The sequence below is a fragment of the Phascolarctos cinereus genome, unplaced genomic scaffold, assembly GCF_003287225.1.
Source record: "Phascolarctos cinereus isolate Bilbo 61053 unplaced genomic scaffold, phaCin_HiC Scaffold_7;HRSCAF=346, whole genome shotgun sequence".
NCBI classification, from domain to species: domain Eukaryota; kingdom Metazoa; phylum Chordata; class Mammalia; order Diprotodontia; family Phascolarctidae; genus Phascolarctos; species Phascolarctos cinereus.
Genome location: NW_027556180.1, coordinates 53,539,372 through 53,563,131, shown reverse-complemented (window position 1 = coordinate 53,563,131; position 23,760 = coordinate 53,539,372). Strand labels below are relative to the sequence as shown.

The 23,760-nt window shown below is 37.8% G+C and overlaps 1 protein-coding gene across 4 annotated transcripts in view; it reads left to right on the top strand.

Annotated features, from left to right (window-relative positions):
* U2SURP (U2 snRNP associated SURP domain containing) overlaps window positions 1-23,760 on the top strand; it is a 103,630-nt gene that overhangs the window by 5,045 nt on the left and 74,825 nt on the right. For all 4 annotated transcript variants that reach the window (XM_020970904.2, XM_020970905.2, XM_020970901.2 and 1 more), the window contains exon 2: window positions 18,502-18,549. In XM_020970904.2, the coding sequence (XP_020826563.2) occupies window positions 18,502-18,549 (48 nt within the window). The remainder of the gene's footprint in view (window positions 1-18,501; window positions 18,550-23,760) is intronic.

Here is a 23,760-nt window from a genome sequence, read left to right as displayed (position 1 = left end):
ACATAATTTGCCACCCTTATGAGGTGGACCTTGAGGAAATGATAAAATTTAAGAAGGTGAATGTGGGTGGGGGAAGGTATTTCTGAGATAGGGGTAGTGTGAGAAAAGGTAAGGAAATTGGTAAATGTTTACTGCATACAAAAGTCAGGAGTTTTTAAGTTTGATTAGTGTGTAGCATGAGAGGAGGGAAATAGTATGAGATGAGGCTGAAAAGTTAGAGGCATCAGATTGTAGAAGGACTCAAATTCCAGGCATCTTCCTTAGTAGGTAATAGGGAACCATTGAAAGATTTTGAGCAAAGGAGTGACGTGTTCAGATCTGTTCATAAGGAAGATTAATATGGCAGCAGTGTAAAGGATAGTTTGTAAGAGACATGGGTGATGGTGGGAAGAGTGTTAGAAGACTGTTGAAATATCCAAGTGAGTTTAGTGGGGTCTAGTATACGAGGGTGGGATACAAGAGAGGGAACTGATAGGAAAGATGTTATGTGTAGAATCAACAGGATTTGGAACTGAATAGAGGCCAAGAGGTCAAGAAGAAGTCAGCGTGGGCTAGGTATGGAGCAACACTTGAAAAAAGAACTGGCCTAGGGGCCAGGAAAATTTGGCTTCAAGTGTCACTTTGACACATACTGGCTGTGTTACCAGTGGCACCTGACCTCAGGTCCTTGGATAGACTTCAAGGGGTCCATGAGAAAAAAATTAATCTTTATTTCAGTGAATTTTTTGGAGTAATCATATGCATAAATAAAATGCATAAGTTAAATATGCTTTTGAAAACATTCCAAGAAGGGGGTCCACAAAGTTTAGACTTTCAGAAAAGAATAGATAGGAAAGTAGGTCTAGGGAATATACTTGGTCTTGGGAGAGGATGTCATTGCTAAGATAAAGGTATGAGGTGGATTTGGTCTTGGACTTGGAGAGAATGGAAAAATTTTGGAGGAGCTGCTAAGTTGAATGAATGCCATAGGCAGTCAACAAAAGGTGAACAGAGAGCTGAGCTAGAAAGGCTCCAACTGAGGATAGATAGCTTGATTTATAGTAGATTAAGTGAACATGGTTTTATTACCTTTTTCAGTAATGCTTGAAAAACAAAGAGAGGGGTCAGGTCAGTAGACTTTATCAAGCAGGTGAAGGTAAAGGGAATTTAGGATTTTAGGGTACTCTATAGAGCCATGTTAAACTGACTAAGCATCTGGTCCAAGCTAAGGAGGGAGGCAAATGAAGCCAGAAACTTCTGTGGAAGGAGTGGGAGAGTAGAGAAAAGTCAGGTCAGGAAGATGGACAAGCACCTGTTCAGTTAGAAGGAATGAGAGAGGTACAACATAAAAAATTTTTAGTCAGAGGGAAGTTTTAGAATTTGGGATCTTGGAGGAGGAGCAGTTTTATGAGTGATTGGGAAAGTTCAGATTTTGAGTAACTGAAGTAGAGGGGAGATAGAAATCATTGAAGTTGAAGACATTGAGGTTCAGGCAATCAGACTTATGAAGTGTCGGGGGGATACAAAGACAAAAATGAAAATATCTGCCTGTAGTGAGCTTACAGTACTTGAAAATTATTATTTTTATTATAAATTTAATACATATCAACAAATGTGAACATTTAAATATATAAAGAAAAGAACTGTGCTCTTTTTATGTAGTTTTTTTTTACCATGCACACCTTTTTTTGTATTATAACAAATTGAACATAGAAGAAAGTTCAGAAGGGGCCACAAGACAAGGGCAATGTTGAAACTACTATGTTCATTCATTGATCTTTTTTCTTTTCTTTTTCAGTATTGTGGTCACTTCTCAAGCTCACTCCCTCCCCCCTTAGTAAAAATAAAAGCTGTCTCGTCATAAAGAAATATAGCACATTGAATCTAAAAATGGATATCTCATTCTGCTCTGGTTTGTCACCTCTCTATCAAAAGGTGGGCAGCATGGTTCATAATCAGACTTCTGGAATTGTCAATCATATAAGAAGTTTACATTTTAATAGGGAAAACAACATGTGTGTATGTATGCATACTGCACACACACGTAACATTTGTATGTACATATACATTTGTATGTATGTACACACACACACACACACACGCACACATATATATTTATGCATACATATATAGAAGATACCTACAAAATACAAAGTAACCTTGAAGGGAAGCCACTAGCAACTGGGCAGGTAGACCAGGAAATCTCATGTACAAGGTGGTACTTGAGCTGAGTCCTTAAAAAAATATAGATATAGATATATAAATATATATAGTTTTATTTATTTCATTAAATGTTTCCCAATTACGTTAAATTTTTTTAAACATTCATTTTTAAAAATTGAGTTCTAAATTCTCTCTCTAACCTCTCCCCCAATTGAGAAGGTAAGCAATATATCTTGAGCTGACTCTTAAAGGAAACCAGGGCTTCCAAGGGAACGGACCTGAGGAGCGGGAACTTTTCTAGACTTTGGAAAAGCCAGTGCAAAGACACAGAGTTGGGTAATATGGAACGTCATGTGCGTAGAGCAACAAGTTGAGTATATGAAGAGGGGAGTAGTGTGAAAGCAGACTGTGGAAAGGTAGGAAGGGACCAGGATGGATGTGAAGAGCTTTGAATGCCTGAGAAGTTAAGTATGTTTGATCCAACAGGAAATAAGGAGTTACTGCTCGGATAACTGGGATGAGTGATGAGTCAAGGATGATAATCTCAGACATTTAGGCTGCACTCCTTTTGGACTTTTTTTGGCTTCTCCACTGTGCTCCTGAGTTGGGCACACCCCTCCCACTCTCACTCCCACCCCTATTCAGCTTTCTTTTGTGTGAAGTCTTCCTTTATTGGAGTGTAAGCTCCTTTGAAGATAGGGACTATCTTTTTCGAATTTGTATCCCTAGTGCTTAGCATAGTATCTGGCATATAGTAGGGTCTTAATAAAAGGTTATTGACTAAATGAACTTGTGAACGTGCATAAGGAAAGAATGGTGGTGACATTGGCAGTAATATGGAAGTTTGGAAGAGGGTAGGTTTTTGAGGAAATATAGTGAGTTCTGTTTTGAACATGTTATGATTGAGGTGTCTATGGAATATCAAGGTTAAAATGTCCAATAAGCTGTTGGTGATGTGGAACTGGAGCTCAGGAGAAAGACCAGGGCTGGATTGAACCTATAGGAGATGATGAAAATCACCAACTGGGTATAAAAGGAAAGAGAGGAGGGAGTTACAAGTCAGCCTTGGTATATCCCACATTAGTGGGCATGACATGCATGCAAAAGAGCCTGAGACAGAGTAGTCAGATGGGGAAGAGAAGGACCAAGAAAGAACAGTGTCACAAAAACATAGAGGAGTGAGTGTTCAGGTGGTCAGTAGTATCAAAGCTGAAGGGAAGTTACACTGAAAGTCTCTCTGTGGGATTAGAGGTTGGTGATGAGCATGAGGATGATGGTATAAAATGATGTCCATCTAATCAGAAGAGAGTGGTCATGTGATAATGTTGGAATAATGGTCAGGAAGTGACATTTATGAACAGTTGATCTAAACATTTATTACATGTCGTAACAACAACCACCTCATTCCAGCTGTAGTGCTTAGGTCCTGGGGATACCTAGAAGAAAACAAAGCTACTGCCTACTCTTGTAGGAGGTGGTAATGGGAGGAAAGAATTATAGGATATTGTGGGAGGAATGAAGATGGAAAGATTACCTGTGGAAAAGGTGGAGAGCTAATGGAAATATGCTTATGGAGGGGGGTGGCCTGGGAGAAAACAGAAGGGCTTATTAAAGGGATCCAAAGGAAGTAGGCCTTGTCGGTAGGATACAAGGAAGATTGAGTTGGAAAGGGATGTAAGAATGTGAGAGTAGCTGAGGGGTTTGTATCAAGGGTAAGGAAGAGGATATGTCATAGAGCAAGGAGAGAGCTGGGGAGGGTTTTTTTGGTTACTGGAAAATTCATCCTCAGATGTCTATTGGTAATAGCATTGTGGTAGTCTGTGAGGTAGGCTGATCTCTTTTAAGTGGTCGTGTATCTTAATGGAGAGACCCCAAATAGATTTTTGTGCAACCAGCACAATGTCATCTGCAAAACAGGAATTTGTAAAGGACCTCATCTTCTATCGGAAATCCTTTTTCTCTCTCAATTCTATGCAAGACATTCTACATGATATTGACAAATATCTTTGGTACATATACTCTGTTTTATGCCTTGCTTGATATTGATAGAGGATCATAAACAGACCTCTAGATGCTCTCAATTACAATGAAATCTGTTATGGCCTTAATATAGAGGATGGGGTCTTGCTGGAGGGAGCAGCGTCTGTATCCAAAGTATTCTGTATTTTTCAATCAGTTGTATGACTCTTGAGTGTGTGGTCTGCAGTAGAAATTAGTTCCCCAGAAACTGATATTACCCTTATGTGTTTTTGTGAAGAATTCCTTTGATGCCTATAAAACATTCTGATAAGAATTTCATATAGATACAAGAAAGTAGTGAGTAACCCAAAGAGCAGTGTGGAGAAATACATTGGGCACGAGTATGCTCCGACATATTTCTAATTATTGTCCAGTCGTTTTCAGTTGTGTCCTACTCCTTGTGACACCATTTGGGGTTTTCTCGGCAAAGGTACTAGAATGGTTTGCCATTTTCTTCTCCAGCTCATTTTACAGATGAGAAAATGGAGGCAAACAGGATGAAGTGACTTGTCCAGGGTCACACAGATAGTAAGTGTCTGAGGCCAGATTTGAACTCAGAAGATGAGTCTTCCAGACTTCAGGTCTGGTGTTTTATTGACTATGCCATCTAGCAACCCACATTTTTAATTACATCTTATAATAATAATAATTACAGCTAGTATTTACATAGCACTCTAAGGGATGCAAAGCACTTCACATATGTTAACTCATTTGTTCCTTAAAACAATCCTGCAACCCCGGGAGAGAAGTGCTATTATCACAGAGAAAACTGGGGGCACAGAGGAGTTAAGTGACATAGCTAGGGATTGTGAAGCAGGATTCAAACTCAGGTTTTCCTGACTACAGATTCAGTGCTCCACTGACTGTGCCACTTAGTTGCCTAGGGCATATATTGGAGAAGATGAACAAAAAAAGAGAATTTGGGTCATGTGGTGTCAGCATAGTATAACAGGTGGATGGTCCATGTCCTTCTAGATATCCTTAAAATATAAAAGGGCCTAGAGGAGGTTCTTCAGTAACCTCTGTCGAGGACATGTGAAAGAATATGGACAAAAAACAGGATGAGAAAATGTGGATAGGTTGTGATCTCTGGAGAAAATACTCATATTCATATATTTAACATCAGCCTTTTACACTCCCATTCACCGTCCCCTTTTTTTACTTGATACTTCAACTATTCCAATAATTTCCTGGTTGGTCTTTCTGCCACAAGCCTCCACACACTCCATTCTGTCCTCCACTCAGCCAGTCAAAATGATCTTCCCCCTCCCTTCTCAGTAAAAGTCATTAAACTTAATAAAACAGTTTCCAAGATCAAATATAAAACCTTCTGTTTGGCTTTTAAAGCCCTTCATAATCTGACCCTTCCCTACCTTTCCAGTCTTCTTATACCTTAAACTCCCCCATATGCACTTTAATCCAGTGACACTGGTTTCCACCCCAGGCTGTTTGTTCCTCACATAAGGCATTCCATCTAATCAGAAAGTCATGTGATAATCGGGGGCATTTTCACTAGCTTTAAATGCTCTTCCTCATTTATCTCCATCTCCAGGCTTCCTTGTCTTCAAGTCTTAGCTAAAACCCTGCATTCTACAGAAAGCCTTTCTTGATTCCTCTTAATTTTAATGCCTTCTCTCTGTTTATTTCCAATTTATCCTGTGCATAGTTGTTTACATCTTGTCTCTCCATTAGAATGTCAGTTCTTTCAGAGCAGTGACTGTCTTTTACATTTCTTTGTATCCCGAGTTCTTAGTGTAGTATCCAGCACTTAGTAGGCACATAATTAATGCTTGTTCCCCTTCCCTAACTTTCTCTATCCTCAGAGGTTGGTAGCATGTGTTTTAGTTCCCTGGAATCATGATCTGGAATCATTGTGTAGATCAGCATTGTTAAGTCTTTGAAAATTTTGTCTTTGCAAATGTTCTTGCATAAATTTTTCTCCTGGTTCTGTTCACTCTATTCTGTATTGGTTCGTAAAGGTCTGGACCAGACCTGCACAACATATGAGGCCCGCCAAAGGATTTGGGGCTGCATGTGAAAAATGTAGGATTGCCACTGTGCCTTCTCCCATGCTCACCAACCATCGCCTGTCTCTAGTCTAACCTATCTGAGGCTGAAGAAGTTTAGGCTATTTTAATTTTGGCCCCTACCCACTGTGAAGTTGTGTAGGTCTGGTCTCGATGGTTTCTCTGAAACTTCCCCTTTCATCTTGGAACATAATCAGAATAATATTTTTAAATGTGTAAAATGAAATACATAAGATTACAAAGGAAACCAATGGTACTGACATACTCTAATCAAAATATTGAAACATTAGGTTCATAGATCCTGAGTCAGGAAACCAAGATCTAAATCGTCTCTTACTGTCTCCATACGTATTTTGAGTATCAACTCTGTTTGCCCTGATTCTCTTCTCTTTTTGGCTGAGAAAATGGAAACCAGATAAAAGCTAAGCATCTGAGAGGATTCTGGGAATATGGTGGAATAAAGCAGGAAATTACCTGGTGCTCCCAGAGTCCCCCACAAATAGTGCCTTAAAGAGAAACTTTAGAGTGGCAGAAGTAATTAAGTTAGGGTAAAGCAGTTGTCTAGCCTAAGACAATTTGGAAGTAAAACATTAGGAAAGACCTGACCTTCTGGGGTGGTGGTCTGGCCTCATTGAAGTACAGATACCATTGAATTAACAAACCACAAGCCCTGTGGGCAGCTTTGTTACCAGCAGTCTTGGCTTCAAGAACTTTCTCCCCATGGGTAGTGTGGGGGTCAGACGGTTGATTAGGGAAAGATTAGGGGGCCCTCTGTTGGCACTAGTTTCAGACCCGGGCGAGCCGACCAGATGAGGTCACAGGCTTTGGCAGTGGGCAAGGAGAGATCACATGCTGTGTGTTTGAAGAGGGGCAGGGGACCTTGCTAGTTATGGTCACTCCCAGAAGAGTAGAGTTCCTGGTTTTGATTGCAGAACAGAGGGGTAAGCTGAAGCTTGCAGCCACAATCCAGTGACAGCAATGCCAGGGCCCTGGTTTCAGCTCAGGGTAGAGAGAGGAGGGTACCTAAGGTCAGGCCTTAAGGAGTTCAGAAAACAACAACAGGAAAAACCTGACACTTGAGATGTTATCCTCCATACTTTGAGACTAGAGCCCAACTCTAACATAAAGAAAAAAGCCAAGGAACAAGCTATTAAAAAAAATGAGTAAGCAAACATGAAAGAAACATAGATAGTAGGCTACTGTGGCGATATAGAAGATGAGTTCAAACTCAGAAGATGACTGTGAAGTCGAAGCAGCTACTTGTACTTTAAAGAAAAATATGAAGTGGTCACAAGTCCAAAAAGAGTTCTTGGAAGAGCTTAAAAAGGACTTTAAAAAATCAAATAAGAGAGGTTGAGAAAAACTTAGGGAAAACAGCAAGAGCAAGAAAATTATGAAAAGAAAGGCAGCCAGTTGGAAAAAGAGATCCAAAAATTTAGGGAAGAAATAACTCCTTATTAATTAGAATTGTGCAAGGGGGAGCTAATGACTTCATAAGACACCAAGAAATTAGGAAACAAAATCAGTAAAACATCTCATTAGAAAAAAACAGCTGACCTGGAAGACAGATTGAGGAGAGCCAGTATAAGAATTGTTGCACTGCCTGAAAATTATGATAAAAAAAGAGTCTAGACACTATACTTAAAATAAATTATTAAGGAAAATTGCCCTGAAGTTTTAGAACTAGGCTAGCTGAGGTTCCCAAAGTGGATGATACTGCCCCCTGGGGCATTGGAACGATTGGGGGTGGGGAAGTAGTAGCCTCTGGTGTAGTTAGGGGGTGTTGAATAAAAATAAGGGAGCAGTGGAGGCATAAGGAAAAAAGAGAAGATAAAATTTTGAAAAACTCTTTGTACATGTTTCATCTGCTGTGTAACAGAGTTAAAGTCATAGTGATTACCTTATTTTCCAAATAAACACACAGGGGCATCTAGGTGACGCAGTGGATAGAGCACTGGCCCTGAATTCAGGAGGACCTGAGTTCAAATCCGACCTCAGACACATAACACTTACTAGCTGTGTGACCCTGGGCAAGTCACTTAACCCCATCGCCTAGCCAAAAAAAAAAAAAGGAATAACCAAATAAACACACAGAATGCAAGCTATAACTGTTCCATGGTCAAGTCTTAACAAGGTCTTAACAAGCAAGTGTTGGCAGGCAAACTTGTCACATTTTGTAGGACAGTCCAGCGTGCATTGGCAGGAATATGTGTGTGTGTAATGACTTGTTTACAATATGAGACTATATGGCTACATGTGTGTCATCAAAATTTTAATGACAGAAACACACCCCAATGTACAGTTATTAAATTTAAAATGTCATTTAAAAATTATATTTTTTTTGAAATGATGCAAATTAAAAAAAACAGCTAAAGGATTAAAGAAAGCAGATTTCCAGGGAGGCGCTAGGTGATTTTTTTTTTGAAAAGGGGTCATTAGGCCAAATAAGTTTGGGAACCTTTGAATTAGAGGGTAAAATAGAAATAGAAAAAATCCACTGAACATGACTTGAAAGAGATCCCAAGGTGATAGCTAAGTTTTGAAACCTCCAGGTCAAGGAGAAAAGACCGCAAGCAACTAGAAAGAAACGATTTGAATATTCTGGAGCTACAGTCAGGATAACACAAGATTTAGCAGCTTCTACATTAATAAGGAAGAATAAAATGAGCAGAGTCAAGAGAACATTGTATATGATAATAGTAATATTGTTCAAAGAATAAACTGTCAGTGACTTAAGTTATCCATCTCCAGAGAAAGAGCTGATAAATAGATGTATAGTAAGGTTTTACACATATATGTCTGTGTCAGATGGTGGCCTTCACTAGTGCAGGATGGGAAGGGCAGGAGGAAGATAGTTCAGAACTTAAAATGTAGCAAATTTTTTTTTTTAAGAGAGACATAAGCAGCTTTGTCTTTTTCAGACCATCATCATTTATCATGGTCTCACCCATCCTGAAGAGGAGTTATGGTCTCTCTCTATGATTCTTTTTCCCAGTGTAGATGAAACCTCTAAATCCTTTTGGTGCATTATTCAGAAGTCTCCAGCTTCTACAATAGGAATACTTGCTTTGAAAAAAGAGAATTGGCAGCTTTCCTTTTTGAATCATGTTCTCCCATAGTTTTTTTCCCCTGTCTTCACCTTTTCCCACTTTGGCATTGAAGTCACAAGTATCACTGTATGTGTTGATCTGATTTAGAAAGTTTTATCTAACATTCTTTGTAGAATTTTTCTACTTGGTTTGCAATAATGTCCATAAACTGAAATTATTTTTATAGTGGCATTTTTACAAATGCTTATTAGTAACAGTGGTCCTATGAAACAATGCTTTTTGCTGCCTCTGGGTGTACTTTTCAAACCTTCTCTGACAATTCCTTTTTTTTTTTTTTGGCATCTCCAAGGAATACATCCATGTATTTAGCTGCAGCTTCCTTCTTTCTTCTGGTTATTTTTATGGCAAGAATGTCAAGATTGATATGATTCAGCTCCTCTAGAAGTATATGTGCTCATTGGACAAGGAGCTCATGTTCAGAGTCCCAGTGCTCAAAGTTTATTGGTAGTCTAAAAAACCATGTGATTCTTAGCATCTTCTGCCCCATTTTCTATTACAGCCATTATCAGCATATTGGGTGGATCACCTCTGGTGGTTTTAGGAGAGATTGTGGACTAGTCCTACAGGAAAGACAGGACTAAAGTCCTGCAGTTTGTAATCTGCTTGTTGTAGAAACCTCCTGCATTAACAGATGACAGATTATTTGTTTATAGGAGAAGCTTTCCTTAGCAGCCAACCTACTTCTTAGAAGACTGTACCATGGTTTTTTAATTCATTCTTACACACAGGTGCATTGAAGTACTAATGAGAAATCAGCGGTACAATGCATAGTTGCTGACATTGTCCTTTTTTTTTTGGTTAACTATACTTTCTACTTTTTTCCTATTGTATATTTGGTTTCTGGTCCCTTGGAGACCTTGAGAATTGATCCTTCACTGTGTTCATAGTTATGTTGCCAACTGCAAGATTTTCTTCTGTGGCCTTGTTCTGGTCCAGCTGCTCTTCCCAAATTCATCCTAAGTATTATTTCCAGGTATCAGCATAATATATCAGTGACTGAGGTGTCAGATTCAAATGTGATAGTTACTGTCTCTAATGAAGATTGGTGAAGAGTAGTTAGCTATAGAAACTTGGAGTAAATCTGACCCATTTTGCATCAATTTTTTTGTCCTCAGTTTTATTGGTAAATACTTGATAGTTCTAGTTTATTTGATTCTTATGACAAGTTTTTTTAATGGCTTATTTTTTTCTTTGCTACTTTTTGTTTGGAGAGGCAAAAACTGTAATCTTCCAGCAATATTCTTCATATTTGTATGTGCTCTAAATTTTGTCTTTTTATATACTGCCGCCCCACTTGCTAGCTGAGGTGATTTTTTGAATTCTTTTGCCCTCATATTGGTGACTTGTTTTTCTTAAGTTGTTTTGTTAAACTCCTAAGAAATGATAAGTCAGTATTCCCTTTGTTTCCACTTTTTCAGGATCCATAGTTTGTAAATATGTTAGGCTAGAGCTTTTTAAAAAAATCATCTTTTTTTTTTATTATAATCTGGGGTTGATTTTGACTGATATGACTTCATGGATGGTCGGTTTAATTTTCTATGAACTTTGTTTGGTGTTTGCTACGTCTAGTGCCTTCCAGCTCTTTTTGAGATTGTCTTCATTCGAAACATTGGATGTTACTCAGTTGTAATTTCATATTAATGTAAAGAAATATTATTGGGCCATAAGAAATGACAAAAGGTACAGGTTCAGAGAAACTTGGGAAGACTTACATGAATTAATGCAGAGAAAAGTAAGCAGAACCAAGAAAACAACTTATGAAATTACTTCAACATTGTTTGAAAGACAACATACTTCTAACCTGTTGGCAGAAAGATGATAGATTAGAAGTGCAGAATGTGAAGCTCGTTTTCAGACGTTGTCACTGTGAATCTGTAACGAGAGGACTTTTAGTTTTTGGCTGGGGTTAAAGTTATATAGGGTTGGGGATAAACCAGTCAGTCAATATTTATTGACTGATTGAGCATGATTAGCAAATGATGAGCATTTATTAATAGTAGTAATGGTGATGGCCTAGAGCAGGGGTGGGGAACCTGTGGTCTCAAGGGCATGTGTGGCCCTCTAGATTCTCAAGTGCAGCCCTTTGACTGAATCCAAGCTTCACAGAACAAATCCCCTTAATGAAAGGATTTATTCTGTAAAACTTGGACTCAGTCAAAAGGCCCCACCCAAGTATCTAGAAGGCCACATGCGGCCTTGAGGCCACAGGTTCCCTATCCCTGGCCTAGAATTACTGAATGAGAAATAATTTTTCAAACCCTGCTAATGTACAGATTTGTTTTTGCACGAGTATACTTATTTGTTACAAGAGGACTTTTTATTTTTTTGGATACTAACAGTGAAAGGAGCATCAATGAAACTTTTTGGTTACTACAAAAGGAGGAGGAGGAGAGGGTCAGAGGGGAACATGAACAAGTGGAGTAGTGTCTTAACTTCCATGTTGGATTTGAGCTATACTTAGAAGTAAATTGTACATAATCAAGATTCATTGTTTCATATATAAACCTTTTTTCCTCTGCTTTGTGAGTGGAAATGTTGATGTTTGTCAGGTTCATCATCATCATCATCATCATCATCATCATCATCATCAAGTTTTTTTAAAGCTGGCTACCTCCTGACTAAGAGCCTGAGTGATTAGCAGGGCCTTTGTAGGAGCTCATCTGGCTAGTATGAGACAGTCCTTGGGGAGGAAGTGCTAGCTGACTTTGAAGTTTGAAACCTTAGTTTTCCAGTCTCTACCTGTATGAGTTCAGGTAATTTCCTTTGTGGTGAGTGAAGAAACCTTCGTTCTTAGTGCTCTCTTCATGAAGCATGATCTCTGATGTTTTACTCAATAAAGAATCAGAAATAATTGGTTTCTTGTCTCAACCCCGATGTTTCTAGTTGTGTGATTCTGGGCAAGTCACTTGTCAGTGACTCAGATATATCACTTTCCTCGTCTGTAATAGCAATTACCTCCCCTTTAAAAGGGTCAAATGGAATAACATGTGCTTTTATAAAGCCAGAAGCATAAAGCTTTTATATATTTAGTTTTCTGTGTATTTGTTGTGTTCCTCTCCTTATAATTTAAGTTCATTGGCAGACTTTTCCATTTGATCTTTGTAACCATGGTACCTGGCTCAGTATCTGACATATAGAAGGTCTTTAGTAAATGCTTTTTGATTTTATTTTTTTAAAGAAGAAAGTATTAATGATAGGTGTGAGGCCTTGTTTACAGTCTTTAAGCTGCCTTACTCATTTCTTAATCCTGAGGTGTATTTTCCAAATATATTTTTCATCATTCTCCTCTGTGCTTTTTCATTAAAATAACCAGGTGTTGATTTGGTTTGGAAGTTCTTAGCAATATTTTCCCAGAATTTGGTAAACATGATGAAATTTTAGTGATGGTGGTCTTTTTTTATGTTAATCTTGAATGCAGACTTCAATATAAGATGACTAGTGTTTCATAGACTATTTCTGGTTGCTTTTAGTGAACAGTGAAATCATCCTTCATTTGCTTCTCCAAGCAAGGGTGGCTATGCACTATAATTTGTTAGCTACAACTCTTAATTTTGTTGGATAGTCTGTACAGTTCCAGGGTCTGTCTTTTCAGTCATTTTCTCACTTTTGTTATTAATCTAAACTTAACAGAACCATTTTAACATAGTTCATCTGTAGGTTACTTCAGTTTCTTCTTGACCAAAAGTTAAATTCTTGCTTTGGCCTCTACTTTCTTTCTCACTTACTACTGAGAGGCAGCTCACTGTGACAGTGGGTAGAGCATTGGCAACCTGATCTCACTGTGCCTCTCTTTCCTCATTTACAAAATGAAGTTAATAATAGTACATACCTGTGAAGTCAACATAATATTTTAAGAGTTTTGCAAACCTTTAAAGTGCTGTATAAATGTTAACCATTATTATTATACCTGCCACTGTCGCCACTACCCCCTACCCCCACCTCACTCAACCTTTCTGACTGTCTTAATTTCCTACTCTTTAAAAATAGGGAATTGTTGGAACAATTTATATGGTGGACCTTACTGTAAAAGAAAATGGTGAAGACTTTAGAACTGACCAAGGTAGTGACTAATTATGACTTCAGAAGATTTGATGATAAAGTATGTTTCCTGCTGCTTGGCAGATCTGTGGGTGCAGGAAGAGGCATACATTTTCAGACATAACCAATATATTGATTTGTTTGGCTTGAATTTACTTCTTTGTTACAAGGAAGGTTTGTTAATATGATATGAGGTAGGAGTTATTGTTGTGAAATGAAAATAATAGTAGATCATCAGTGAAACATTTTGAAAATTAAAAAGAAGCAAACTAAGCCTAAGATAAAGTGAGAGATTTGATTAAATGACCTCATATGTCCTTCCTAGCAGTAAATCTATGACCTAAGTTTCCTTTCACTTTTAAAATGTTATGATTCTGAGTTCATGCCAATTTTTGCTAATTTTTTTGAGTTATTCACATGACACATTTTGAGTATAGTATTTTTTTTTGAGTGCTGTTGAAATCTGGGAAATTGTGTGTGTGTGTGTGTGTGTGTGTGTGTGTGTGTGTGTGTGTATGTATTTTTTTTTTTAGGCAATTGGGGTTAAGTGACTTGCCCAGCGTCACACAGCTAGTGTCAAGTGTTTGATCTGAGGCCGCATTTGAACTCGGGTCCTCCTGACTTCAGGGCCAGTGCTCTATCCGTTGCACCACCTAGCTGCCCCTGAAATTTGTGGAACTGTAAAGCTGAACTTAGAATTTCTTGAGTTTTTAAAATTATAAACTTAGCCACATACAAATATTGAAACACAAAACCAAGAATAAAAATAAAGGCATAAATTTCCATTATTTATGTTTTTTAAATGGAAGTTTTTAAGAAGGTAGTAACAAAATGTGAAAGAACTAATCTTGGTGATGGGGTGAATGCATTTATTTATTTTTCAGGTTAACTAGAGAATGTCTCCTGAGGAAAACAGCTGGAAAATGCAGTGTGGGAATAGAAAAAACTCTTACTTAAAAAAAATTTTTGGAGTTCCATAGTTATATTAACTTATTCAAACCCCCACCCCCCCATGGTCCCACTTTATTATAATCCTTTGTTTCAGAATTTTTTCGAGAAATATCAGAGCAAGTGCTAGTCAAGTAATAAATACTTATTAAATGCCTGCTATGTGCTAGGCACTGTATTAAAGCACTGGGGATTAAAAAAAAAGGCAAAAAATAGTCCTTGACCTTAAGGAGCTTAGAATCTAATGGAGGAGATAACATACAAACATACATACGAAGCAAGCTACATACAGGATGAATGGGAAATAATTAACAGAGGGTAGACGCTAGAATTAAGAGGAGTTGAAGCCTTTCTGTAGAAGGTGTGATTTTTAGTTCAGACTTAAAGGAAGCCAGGGAGGTCAGTAATTTGGAGTGGAGGAGTGTTCAGGAATGGGGGATAGCCAGAGAAAATATTGGGAGTTGAGAGATGAAGTGTTTTGTTCGCGAACAGCTAGTATCGCTGAATGGAAGGCTGTGTTAAGGACTGAGGTATAAGAACACATGAGAGGCAGAAGGGGCAGACATAAAGGATTTTGAATGCGAAATGGAATACTTTGTATTTGATCCTGGAGGCAATAGGAAGCCATTAGAGTTTATTCAGTTAGTGTGGTGATGAGGGCCGACCCTCAAGTGGTAGCATTGTCAGAGAAGAGAAAGGGGCATATTCAAGTAGTGTTGCAAAGGTGAAATCGACAGGCTTTGGCCACAGTTTGAATATTGGAGGTGGGAGACAAGTGATACTTCTTATCTGTACTGGAGAAATATGCCTTTTCCTCTAGGTTATTACTGAAAATTCTTATGCATTTCTCTTTATTGGTATTTTATTTTAGGCTATAATTAGTAAGGTCAGTTACATCTGAGAATGTTTTAGTGCTTGATTATTTTAAGGTGACAGTTCATAGACTAATTTTAGCTACACATTTTCTAACCTGTATGCCAGCTTTCCTTTTAAGCTTGGTTGTTAAGCAGAGAGGGAAGTTGTAGAAAACACCAGGAACAGACAGACAGACAGACACACACACACACACATTTAGGAAGAACAAAGTTGATTGAAGGTAAACTATGAAAAGAAGCGAACCTTTCAATATTCTTTTTGGTAAACATTCTTAGTTAACTTCCTCAAACATTTATTAAATACCAGGAAAGGAGGAAAGGAAGGAAGCATTTATCTACTAAGTCTTTATAAATATTATCTCATTTGATCCTCACAAAAGCCCTGTGAAGTGGGTGCCACTTGCCCAAATTCACACAGCTTGCAAATGCCTAAGGTGGAATTTTAACTCAGATTTTTCCATTCCGGGCCCAGTACTCTATCAACTATACCTCCTAGCTCTAATCAGTCTAGCTAAGTTTCATCACCAGGTTGGCTGCATACCTTGAATTTGTTTTAGGTCTAACAATTTTGAAACATTGTGTCACAAAGGGGTTCTAGTCTGTACTGGTCAAGGGAATACCCATGTGGATGAAATCATGCATCTTTTTAAGTATATAGAATACATACAAAGGAAAGACCCAGAAAAGTTCTGAAGATTTGATGAGAATCGGGAATAATTTTACCAAAGGATAATTCATTCCAGGCACATGGAGTTTCATAGGAGCAAAAGTGGCATTGAAACAGAAGAGAGGATAAGAATGGGAGATAGTATCCCAAATTTTGTGAAACTTAGAGCAAGGGTTCTTTTTTGTTCTGGACCCCTTTGACAAGTCTGGTGAAGCCTCTTTGTTGCCTGACTTCATCATTGAAGGAAATGTTAAATTTCAGTTAGACGTTAGTGTAAATAAAGACATAATTGTTTTCCCATCTAAGTATATGGGGCCTAAGGGTACATGAGCCTCAAGTTAAGAACTCTTGATTCAGAGTACATAATGGGAGATGTGATAAAACTGGAAAGGAAGATTGATTCGAGCCAGATTATAGAGAACTTTAAATTTTAAACTAAGGAGTTTATACTTTCTTTATATGAAAGACAGTTGGTAACTACTGAAAAAGTTTAAAGTAACTCTGAAAAAAAGGTTATGATAAAGTGGGACCATTAGTATTGGGGAGGGGAGAAAAGATATAACTATGGACCTCCAAAATTAAAAAAAAATTAAAAAAAATTTTTACTTTAAAATTTAAAAAAAATTTAAAATTTTTAGTGGGTTAAGACCCGAGTGTTAGGAAAGTTAAGTAGGCAGTAGTGTGAATTGCAGATCACCATGGGGAGACATTAGAGGCAGGCAGGAAGACCAATGTAGAAGGCTGTTAAAATAGTTGTAATTATAGTGGCCTGAATTAAGGTGAGGACAGTGAAAAATAAAGAGCATGAATGTGAAAAATATTGGTGAGGTAGAATTGACTGTAGTTTGCAAATTGCTTGATTGGAGAAATTTTGGGAGAGGAAGGAAATGACTTTTCAAGGGAAGGCTTATGACCCTCTTGTATGAGATTTATTTGGATATGTATGTTACATCAGATGGCCTCTGATGGCTCCTACCCTCCAACCCTGAATCTGTTTTCCCTTTTATTGGAGGACTCTACAATGATGAAATTAAAGTCTATTTGTAAAGTTACTTTCTTTTGTTTCAAGAGTGTTAAATACCATTTTGTTACCAGTTACATTGATTCAACTCTTCTTTATCATTGAGCTAGTATGTAGGCAGACTACATTTTGGAGTCAAAAGAATTGGATTCAAGTAAAGACTTACTGTTTGCCATTTGACATTGGGCAAGTCACTTAATTTCTTTGTGCCATAATTTCCTCGTCTGTAATATAAAGCCTTCATTTTTAAGCCCATTTCTTCTTGCTTAGTTCAAGTGTAAAATGTTGAATATCTTCCAAATAAGAGCATTGGATTTTTAAAATCACAGTCAATACCAGTAACTTGAGAACATGCAATAAATTCTTTGGATGGAATTTAAAGTTCTAATTAAAGTTATTAGCCAATAGTTCATAGACTTTTAGAACAAGAAAGGCCTTTGAGGGTCAGATTAGATGAGCTCTCAGTTCAGATGAAAAACTTGAAGTACCTTCCCTGTGCCCGGAGCTGTGCTGGGGGGCTCAGGATCAAAAGTAAAAGTTAAAAGCCTTGTTGTGAGAGAGCAAACATTGTACTCTCACTTTGTGGGTGCAGAAACTTGGGGAAGGATCTGTTGTGTGGGTGCTCACAGTCTTGAGTTTCTATGCTGAGATCGCCACAATGATCAGCAAAAAAAAAATTTAGATTTGCCAAGTCTGATAACTGAAAAAAAATCGAATCCTGATTACAACGTTCGTTCAGTATTCTTTAGTTTTTGCTCTTACCATTATCAGAGAGGAAGAGCCCTTATATCATTCTGTACTGAGATTTTTTCTTTCTTTGTTTATTAAATTGCTTTTGTTTTTGTTGTAGCAGTTTAGTACTGATAGCAGATTGTGGTCTTTTGCAGTAATTAAAAAGTAACATTTTCTCTCTACAATCTATTCACACACTAATGTCATGGTAATATTAATTCATAAGTCTCATCGTATTATGCCTTCTATCTCCTTGCTTTACAACCTTCAATGGCTCTGTATTAACTGGAATAACATACAGATGCTTGAGTTTAGCCTTCAGGGTCCTCCATGATCTGATGCCATGCTAACTTTTCCAAGTCTTGTTTTATACTACTTACCTTATCTAAACTCTTCCCTCACCTTATCCTGCCTTTTAAAATTTCATACATTTGTCCAGTTCATCCCTCATCATTTTGAAATGCTTTTCTTCCTTCAAAGCACAATTCAGGTACAGCTTTCTTGTTCTACCTAAATAAAGGAGATTCTTCGCTCTAATCTCTCATGTCTGTTTTCCCTTTTGTACACTTTAGTCATTCTAATTATATTTGTATATTATTTGTATGCATGTGTCAGCTAGAAGCTAAATTGTCAGGGACTTAATTTTTCTTTTTGGTATCCTCAGTATCTAGCATAGTATCCTGTAGGTATTTAGGATATAATTCATGTTTGAATTTTTAAATTACTGGGCAGGTAGAGGTTTTAATCTTCCTACAAGTGACTTATTGAAAATGCAGCTTATTTGTATGTTGGGGGCTCTGCCTATATTCAGTTCTGCTAGTTGAAGACATGTCAGCAAGATAAGAGAAATGACATGTCTTGTTTAGAGTACAAAACCTTTTTTCTCTGTTTTCAAATTGACTTTATTTTCTTATGTTTACAGGCAAGATCATCAGACACAGTGCATTCATCTGGCTCTTCAGATGCACATGTAAGTATAAAAGATAAGAATGGACTAACTGGGGAAGAATATTCCTTTCCTCACTGTTACAACCTTTGTGGATATTAAATTAAAATTTTGATTGCAATGTTGTTTTCTTTGTAATTCTGCTTCATATGATTTTTGTAATCTTTTTTATTTTAATCCTACTTAGGAGAAAATATATATTTTCTAAAATTTATTATTTTTTAAAATTTTATTAATTTGTTTTGATTTATCAACAATCACTGCCATATGCTTTTGAGTTGAAAATTTTTCTCCCCCTTCGTCCCCCCCCAAGACAGTGCACAATTTGATATAGGCTTTACATTTACATACCCATTAAACATATTTTCACATTAGTGAAGTTGTAAGTAAAAATTAAAACCAATAGGAGGAACCATCAGAAAGGTGAAACAAAACTCAACAGAAGGTAAAAATAAGTGATAGTGACTCGACTTCCATAGTTCTTTCTTTGGATGTGGACAGCATTTTCCATCCCGAGGCCTCTGGACATGTCTTAGATTCTCGTAATGCTGAGAAGGGTTCAGTTTAACAATCTTAGTCATTGCATAATGTGGCTGTTATTGTGTACAAAGTCCTTTTGATTCTGCTCACTTCACTGAGCATCAGACCATATAAGTCTTTCCAGGTTTTTCTGAAGTCAGCCTGTTCATCGTTTCTTACAGCATGATAGTATTCCATTACATTCATATACCACAACTTGCTCAGCCATTCCCCAATGGATGGGCATCCTCTCAATTTCCAGTTCTTTGCCACCACAAAAAGAACTGCTATGAATATTTTTGTACATGTGGGTCCTTTTCCCATTTGTATGATCTCTTTGGGATATAGGCCTAGAAGTGCTATTGCTGGATCAAAGGGTATGCACATTTTTGTAGTCCTTTAGGCATAGTTCCAAATTGTTCTCCAAAATGGTTGGATCAATTCACAACTCCACCAACAGTGTAATGGTGTTCCAATTTTTCCACATCTAGGAGAAAATATTTTTTAAAAAACCCTCTAAAATCTTAAATGATAATTCCTCTATTAAATGCCATAACTCTTCAGGAATTCTTAATTTTTTTTGTGTCATGGACCCTTTTGGCAGACTGATGAAGCTAAATGACCATTTTTCAGAATGTTTTTTTCCTTTCATTTTTTTCCCTCAATTACATGTAAATGTTTTTAAAACTTTTTTTTAAACTTTGAATTCCAGATTCTCTTTCCCTCTCTCCTCCTTGAGAAGACAAGCAGTTTAATATAGATTATACACATGTTAATCATGCAGAACGTATTTCCATATTAGCCATGTTGCAAAAGAAAACACAGACCAAAAAACCCTTCCAAAAGTAAAGTGAAAAACCAGTTTCAATCTGCACTTATATTCCATCAGTTCCTTCTTTGAGGTGGAATATCATTTTTCATCATATTTTATTGTTATTGTTCAGTTGTTTCAATCATGTCCAATTCTTTGTGACCCCATTTAGGATTCTCTTGGCAAAGATACTAGAGTGGTTTGCCATTTCCTTCTCTTTTCTTTTTCTTTCTTTCTTTCTTTTTTTTTTGCTAGGCAGTGGGGTTAAGTGACTTGCCCAGGGTCACATAGCTAGTAAGTGTTATGTATCTGAGGTCAGATTTGAACTCAGGTCCTCCTGACTTCAGGGCCGGTGCTCTATCCACTGCGCCACCTAGCTGCTCCTCCATTTCCTTCTCCATCTCATTTTACAGATGAGGAGACTGAGGCAAAGAGGATTAATTGACTTGCTCAGAGTCACACAGCTAGTGAGTGACTGAGGCCATATTTGAACTCAAATCTCCCTGACTCTGGGCTTGTGGCTCTATCACGCCACCTAGCTGCCCTTTTTTATCATAAAAGTCCTCCTGAATTGTAGCTAAGTCATTCACAGTTGATCATTGTACAGTATTGCTGTTATTATGTGCATTGTCCTCCTGTTTCTGCTCACTTTACTTTGCATCAGTTCATATAAGTCTTTCCAGGTTTTTCTAAAGCATTCTGCTTGTCATTTCTTATAGTGCAGTTAGTATTCCATCACAGCGATATACCATACCTTGTTCAGTCATTTCCCCAATTGATGGGCATCCCCTCACTTTTCAGTTCTTTGCCACCACAGAAAAGAGCTGCTGTCAGTATTTTTGTACCTATGGGTCCTTTTCCTTTTTTTTTTTTTTCTGATCTCCTTGGGATGAAGACCTAGTAGTGGTTTTACTAAGTCATAGGGTATGCAGTTTTATAGTCCTTTGGGCGTAGTTCCAAATTGTTCTCCAGAATGGTTGGATCAGATTGCAGTCTCACCAGCAGAGCATTGGCATATCAGTTTTTCCATATCCCCTCCAGTATTTATCATTAGAATAATGTTTTTAAATGACTAAAATAAAATAGGATTACAAAGTAAACCAATTAAGTTGAAATATAGCTATAAAAATGTGAAAACAAAACAAAAACAAGTTCCTCAGTCCCTGCTCTAGGGCATTTTGTCATATGGCCAGGGTCCCTGGGTGCTTGAAGGCCGTACTAGTACAGTCATAAGCTACAGCAGTTCCTTCTGCACTAGAACAGCTTTGCATGTAGGCTTGGGGTCTGCATTTATGTCATTAGAGGACCAGCCTAGCAAAATTTAGAGAAGTTTATCTCTAGGTGATACATTTTCTGGGCACAAGAATGCTCTAAGACTGTTTAGATACAGATATAGAGAGGGAGCGTGCATTTTCCTAGCAGCACATTGTATCATTATGGTCATGGGTCCTTGCAGTTTTGAAGTATAATATGGTAGTTATTTGGACATGAGGCCTAACAGGTTTTTTTTTTTTTGTAACAAACAAGATCTCTCCTTTTGGCTAATATTAGGCTTTGAAGTATCCAAAAAGGGTTACCATGTTTCAGGAGATAATTTTCCTTTTTGGGGTTGTATAAGCAAAAAATTTCTTGATTATATTAGCCCAGGTTATGTTAGAATCAGAGTTAAAAGGGACCTAAAAGTAATAAGTATAGCCCAGCCTCTTTGCTAACACAGAGATTCATCTGATAGCATCCTGGACAGCTGGTGATCCAGCCTCTGCTTTGAATGCTTCCTGAGACCAACAGGAAGCCTGCTATTTTGTATGGTAAAACACTTTTCTCTGTTATTAAATAACAATTGTTAGAAGGGCCATCCTTTATATAAAGATAAAATCTGCTTGTCTGTAACTTTTAATTGTTGTTCTTATACTCTTATGCAGTGATACATTACAGATGAAGAGCATTGGATTTGGTGTCTCAAAATGTTGGTTTGAGTCCTCATCCTGCACACTAGCTTTGTGAACCATAGACAAGTTAGTTAACTTCTTTGAGACTCAGTTTTCTAAGTGAGGATTTTTGTAGGTATCAAATGAGATAATGTAAAGAATATGAAGGGAAGTAATGGATAATAAGGCTGGAAAGGTAGACTGGAAGCAGGTTGTAAGGGGCTTTTCTTGCCCAGCTGAGTTAATATGTGATCCTTGAGGCAGTAGGTAGGCATTAGATTTTATTGGACAGAGAATGACACAGTTAAATCTATTTTTAAGGAAACTCTCTTTGGCAGGTCTGTGGAGGATGGACAGGTGTGGGTAAAGCCTTGAAACAGGGAAGCCTTCTCAATGTCTGTAGAGTCCAGGTGAGAAGGGATGAGGCTTTGAACTAGAGTGGAGTTGTGTGGTTCTGGAGAAGAGTACTAATGGGACACATGTTGTGGAGGTTAAAAAAACTTGCAGTGAATTGGTTATGGGACTTGTGAGTGAGTACTCCAGAATGTGACATCAGAATTTCAAAGTTGTACAACTAGAAAGATGGTGGCATGTCTTGCCAAAAAGAAGGAAGTTAAGGAGAGGAGTATGTTTTGGGGGAAGAAAATTAGTTCAGTTTTTGCACAATGCATTTGAAATGCATGGAACTTGAAATGTCCAGTGAACAGTTGGTGATTTGATCCTATAGCTTAGGAGAGATACTAGGGCTGGCTGTATAGATCTGAGCACCTTCAGCAGAAAGATGATAGAGAAAGTGGCGTCTGATCACTTTCCAAGTGAAAGACTATAGCAAGAGGAACCTCAGGACAGAGCCTTCAGGGGAACCTCATGGTTCTTTAGGGGAGGCTGTACAGTGCTCAGAGAGGTTGGAGGATGAGCCAGAGAGTTATGTCACAAAGTCCCAGAGAGGAGAGATTATTCAAGAGTAATCATAATAGCTGACATTGAGAGATCACTGTTAAGGTTTGCAAAGTGTTTTTCATACATTATCTTGTTTGATCTTCACAACACTTCTCAGAGGCAGGTGATACAGGGGGATAATTGTACATTTTACGGAGGAGGAAGCTGAGACTCATGGAAGTTGTGTGTTTGGTCTATGGATATACCAGTAGCATGTGTAGGAGGGAGGATTTGAATTCAATTCTCCTGTTTCTAAGTCTACCTCTTTTGTTACTGCACTACTGTGCCTCATTTTGGTATCCCTGAAATTATATAGGAAAGAGGAAGGCATCCAGTGCAGTGCAAGGTTTTTAGGAAGACATGGAGTAGGATTAGAAGAAGGGGTGGTGAGTTGATATCTGCATGACCTTTGTCAGTGAAATATCACAGGTATATATCAAAATGGGGCATAGCCCGAGATTCCACTAACCCCACTTTTTTCATTTGAATTGCTATCAGTTTCAGGTCTTTCCCAACTTTTATTTATTCAGTTGATCACTTTTATGCCACATTTCAGGATATTCTGTTTATCCCTGTATACATTTTATCTAGTTGATTTTGGCTCATCTTTCCACCTTCTCTACATCTTTTTGAATCCTCATTCTGTTCTCCATCCCATTCATGATCCTTATCAGTTTTGTCATTTGTAGATTTGATAAGTATGCCTTCTGGGTCTTGATCCCTGCCATTGATAAAATGTTCCAAGTGGCACCAGTGCCTGGGGAAGGAGGTCATCCACATAGTGAAGAGAGGAGAAATAGATGGCTGGTCAGCTTGCCAGTGTGGGAAGGGTCCCTGAAAATACAGTAAGAAAGAAGTGAAAGCTACCAGGCATTTGGGGTGGTTCCAGACCCCCTGAATGCCACAGGTGGCAATGGAATGCTGCTTGAAGAAATAGATTGCCATTGAATGCTGTCATTAATTTTACAGTTAAGGATATCAGGTGGAGTTACATTCCTAGGTTGGGAGTTTGTTGATTCCTATTGATGTATTCCTCAA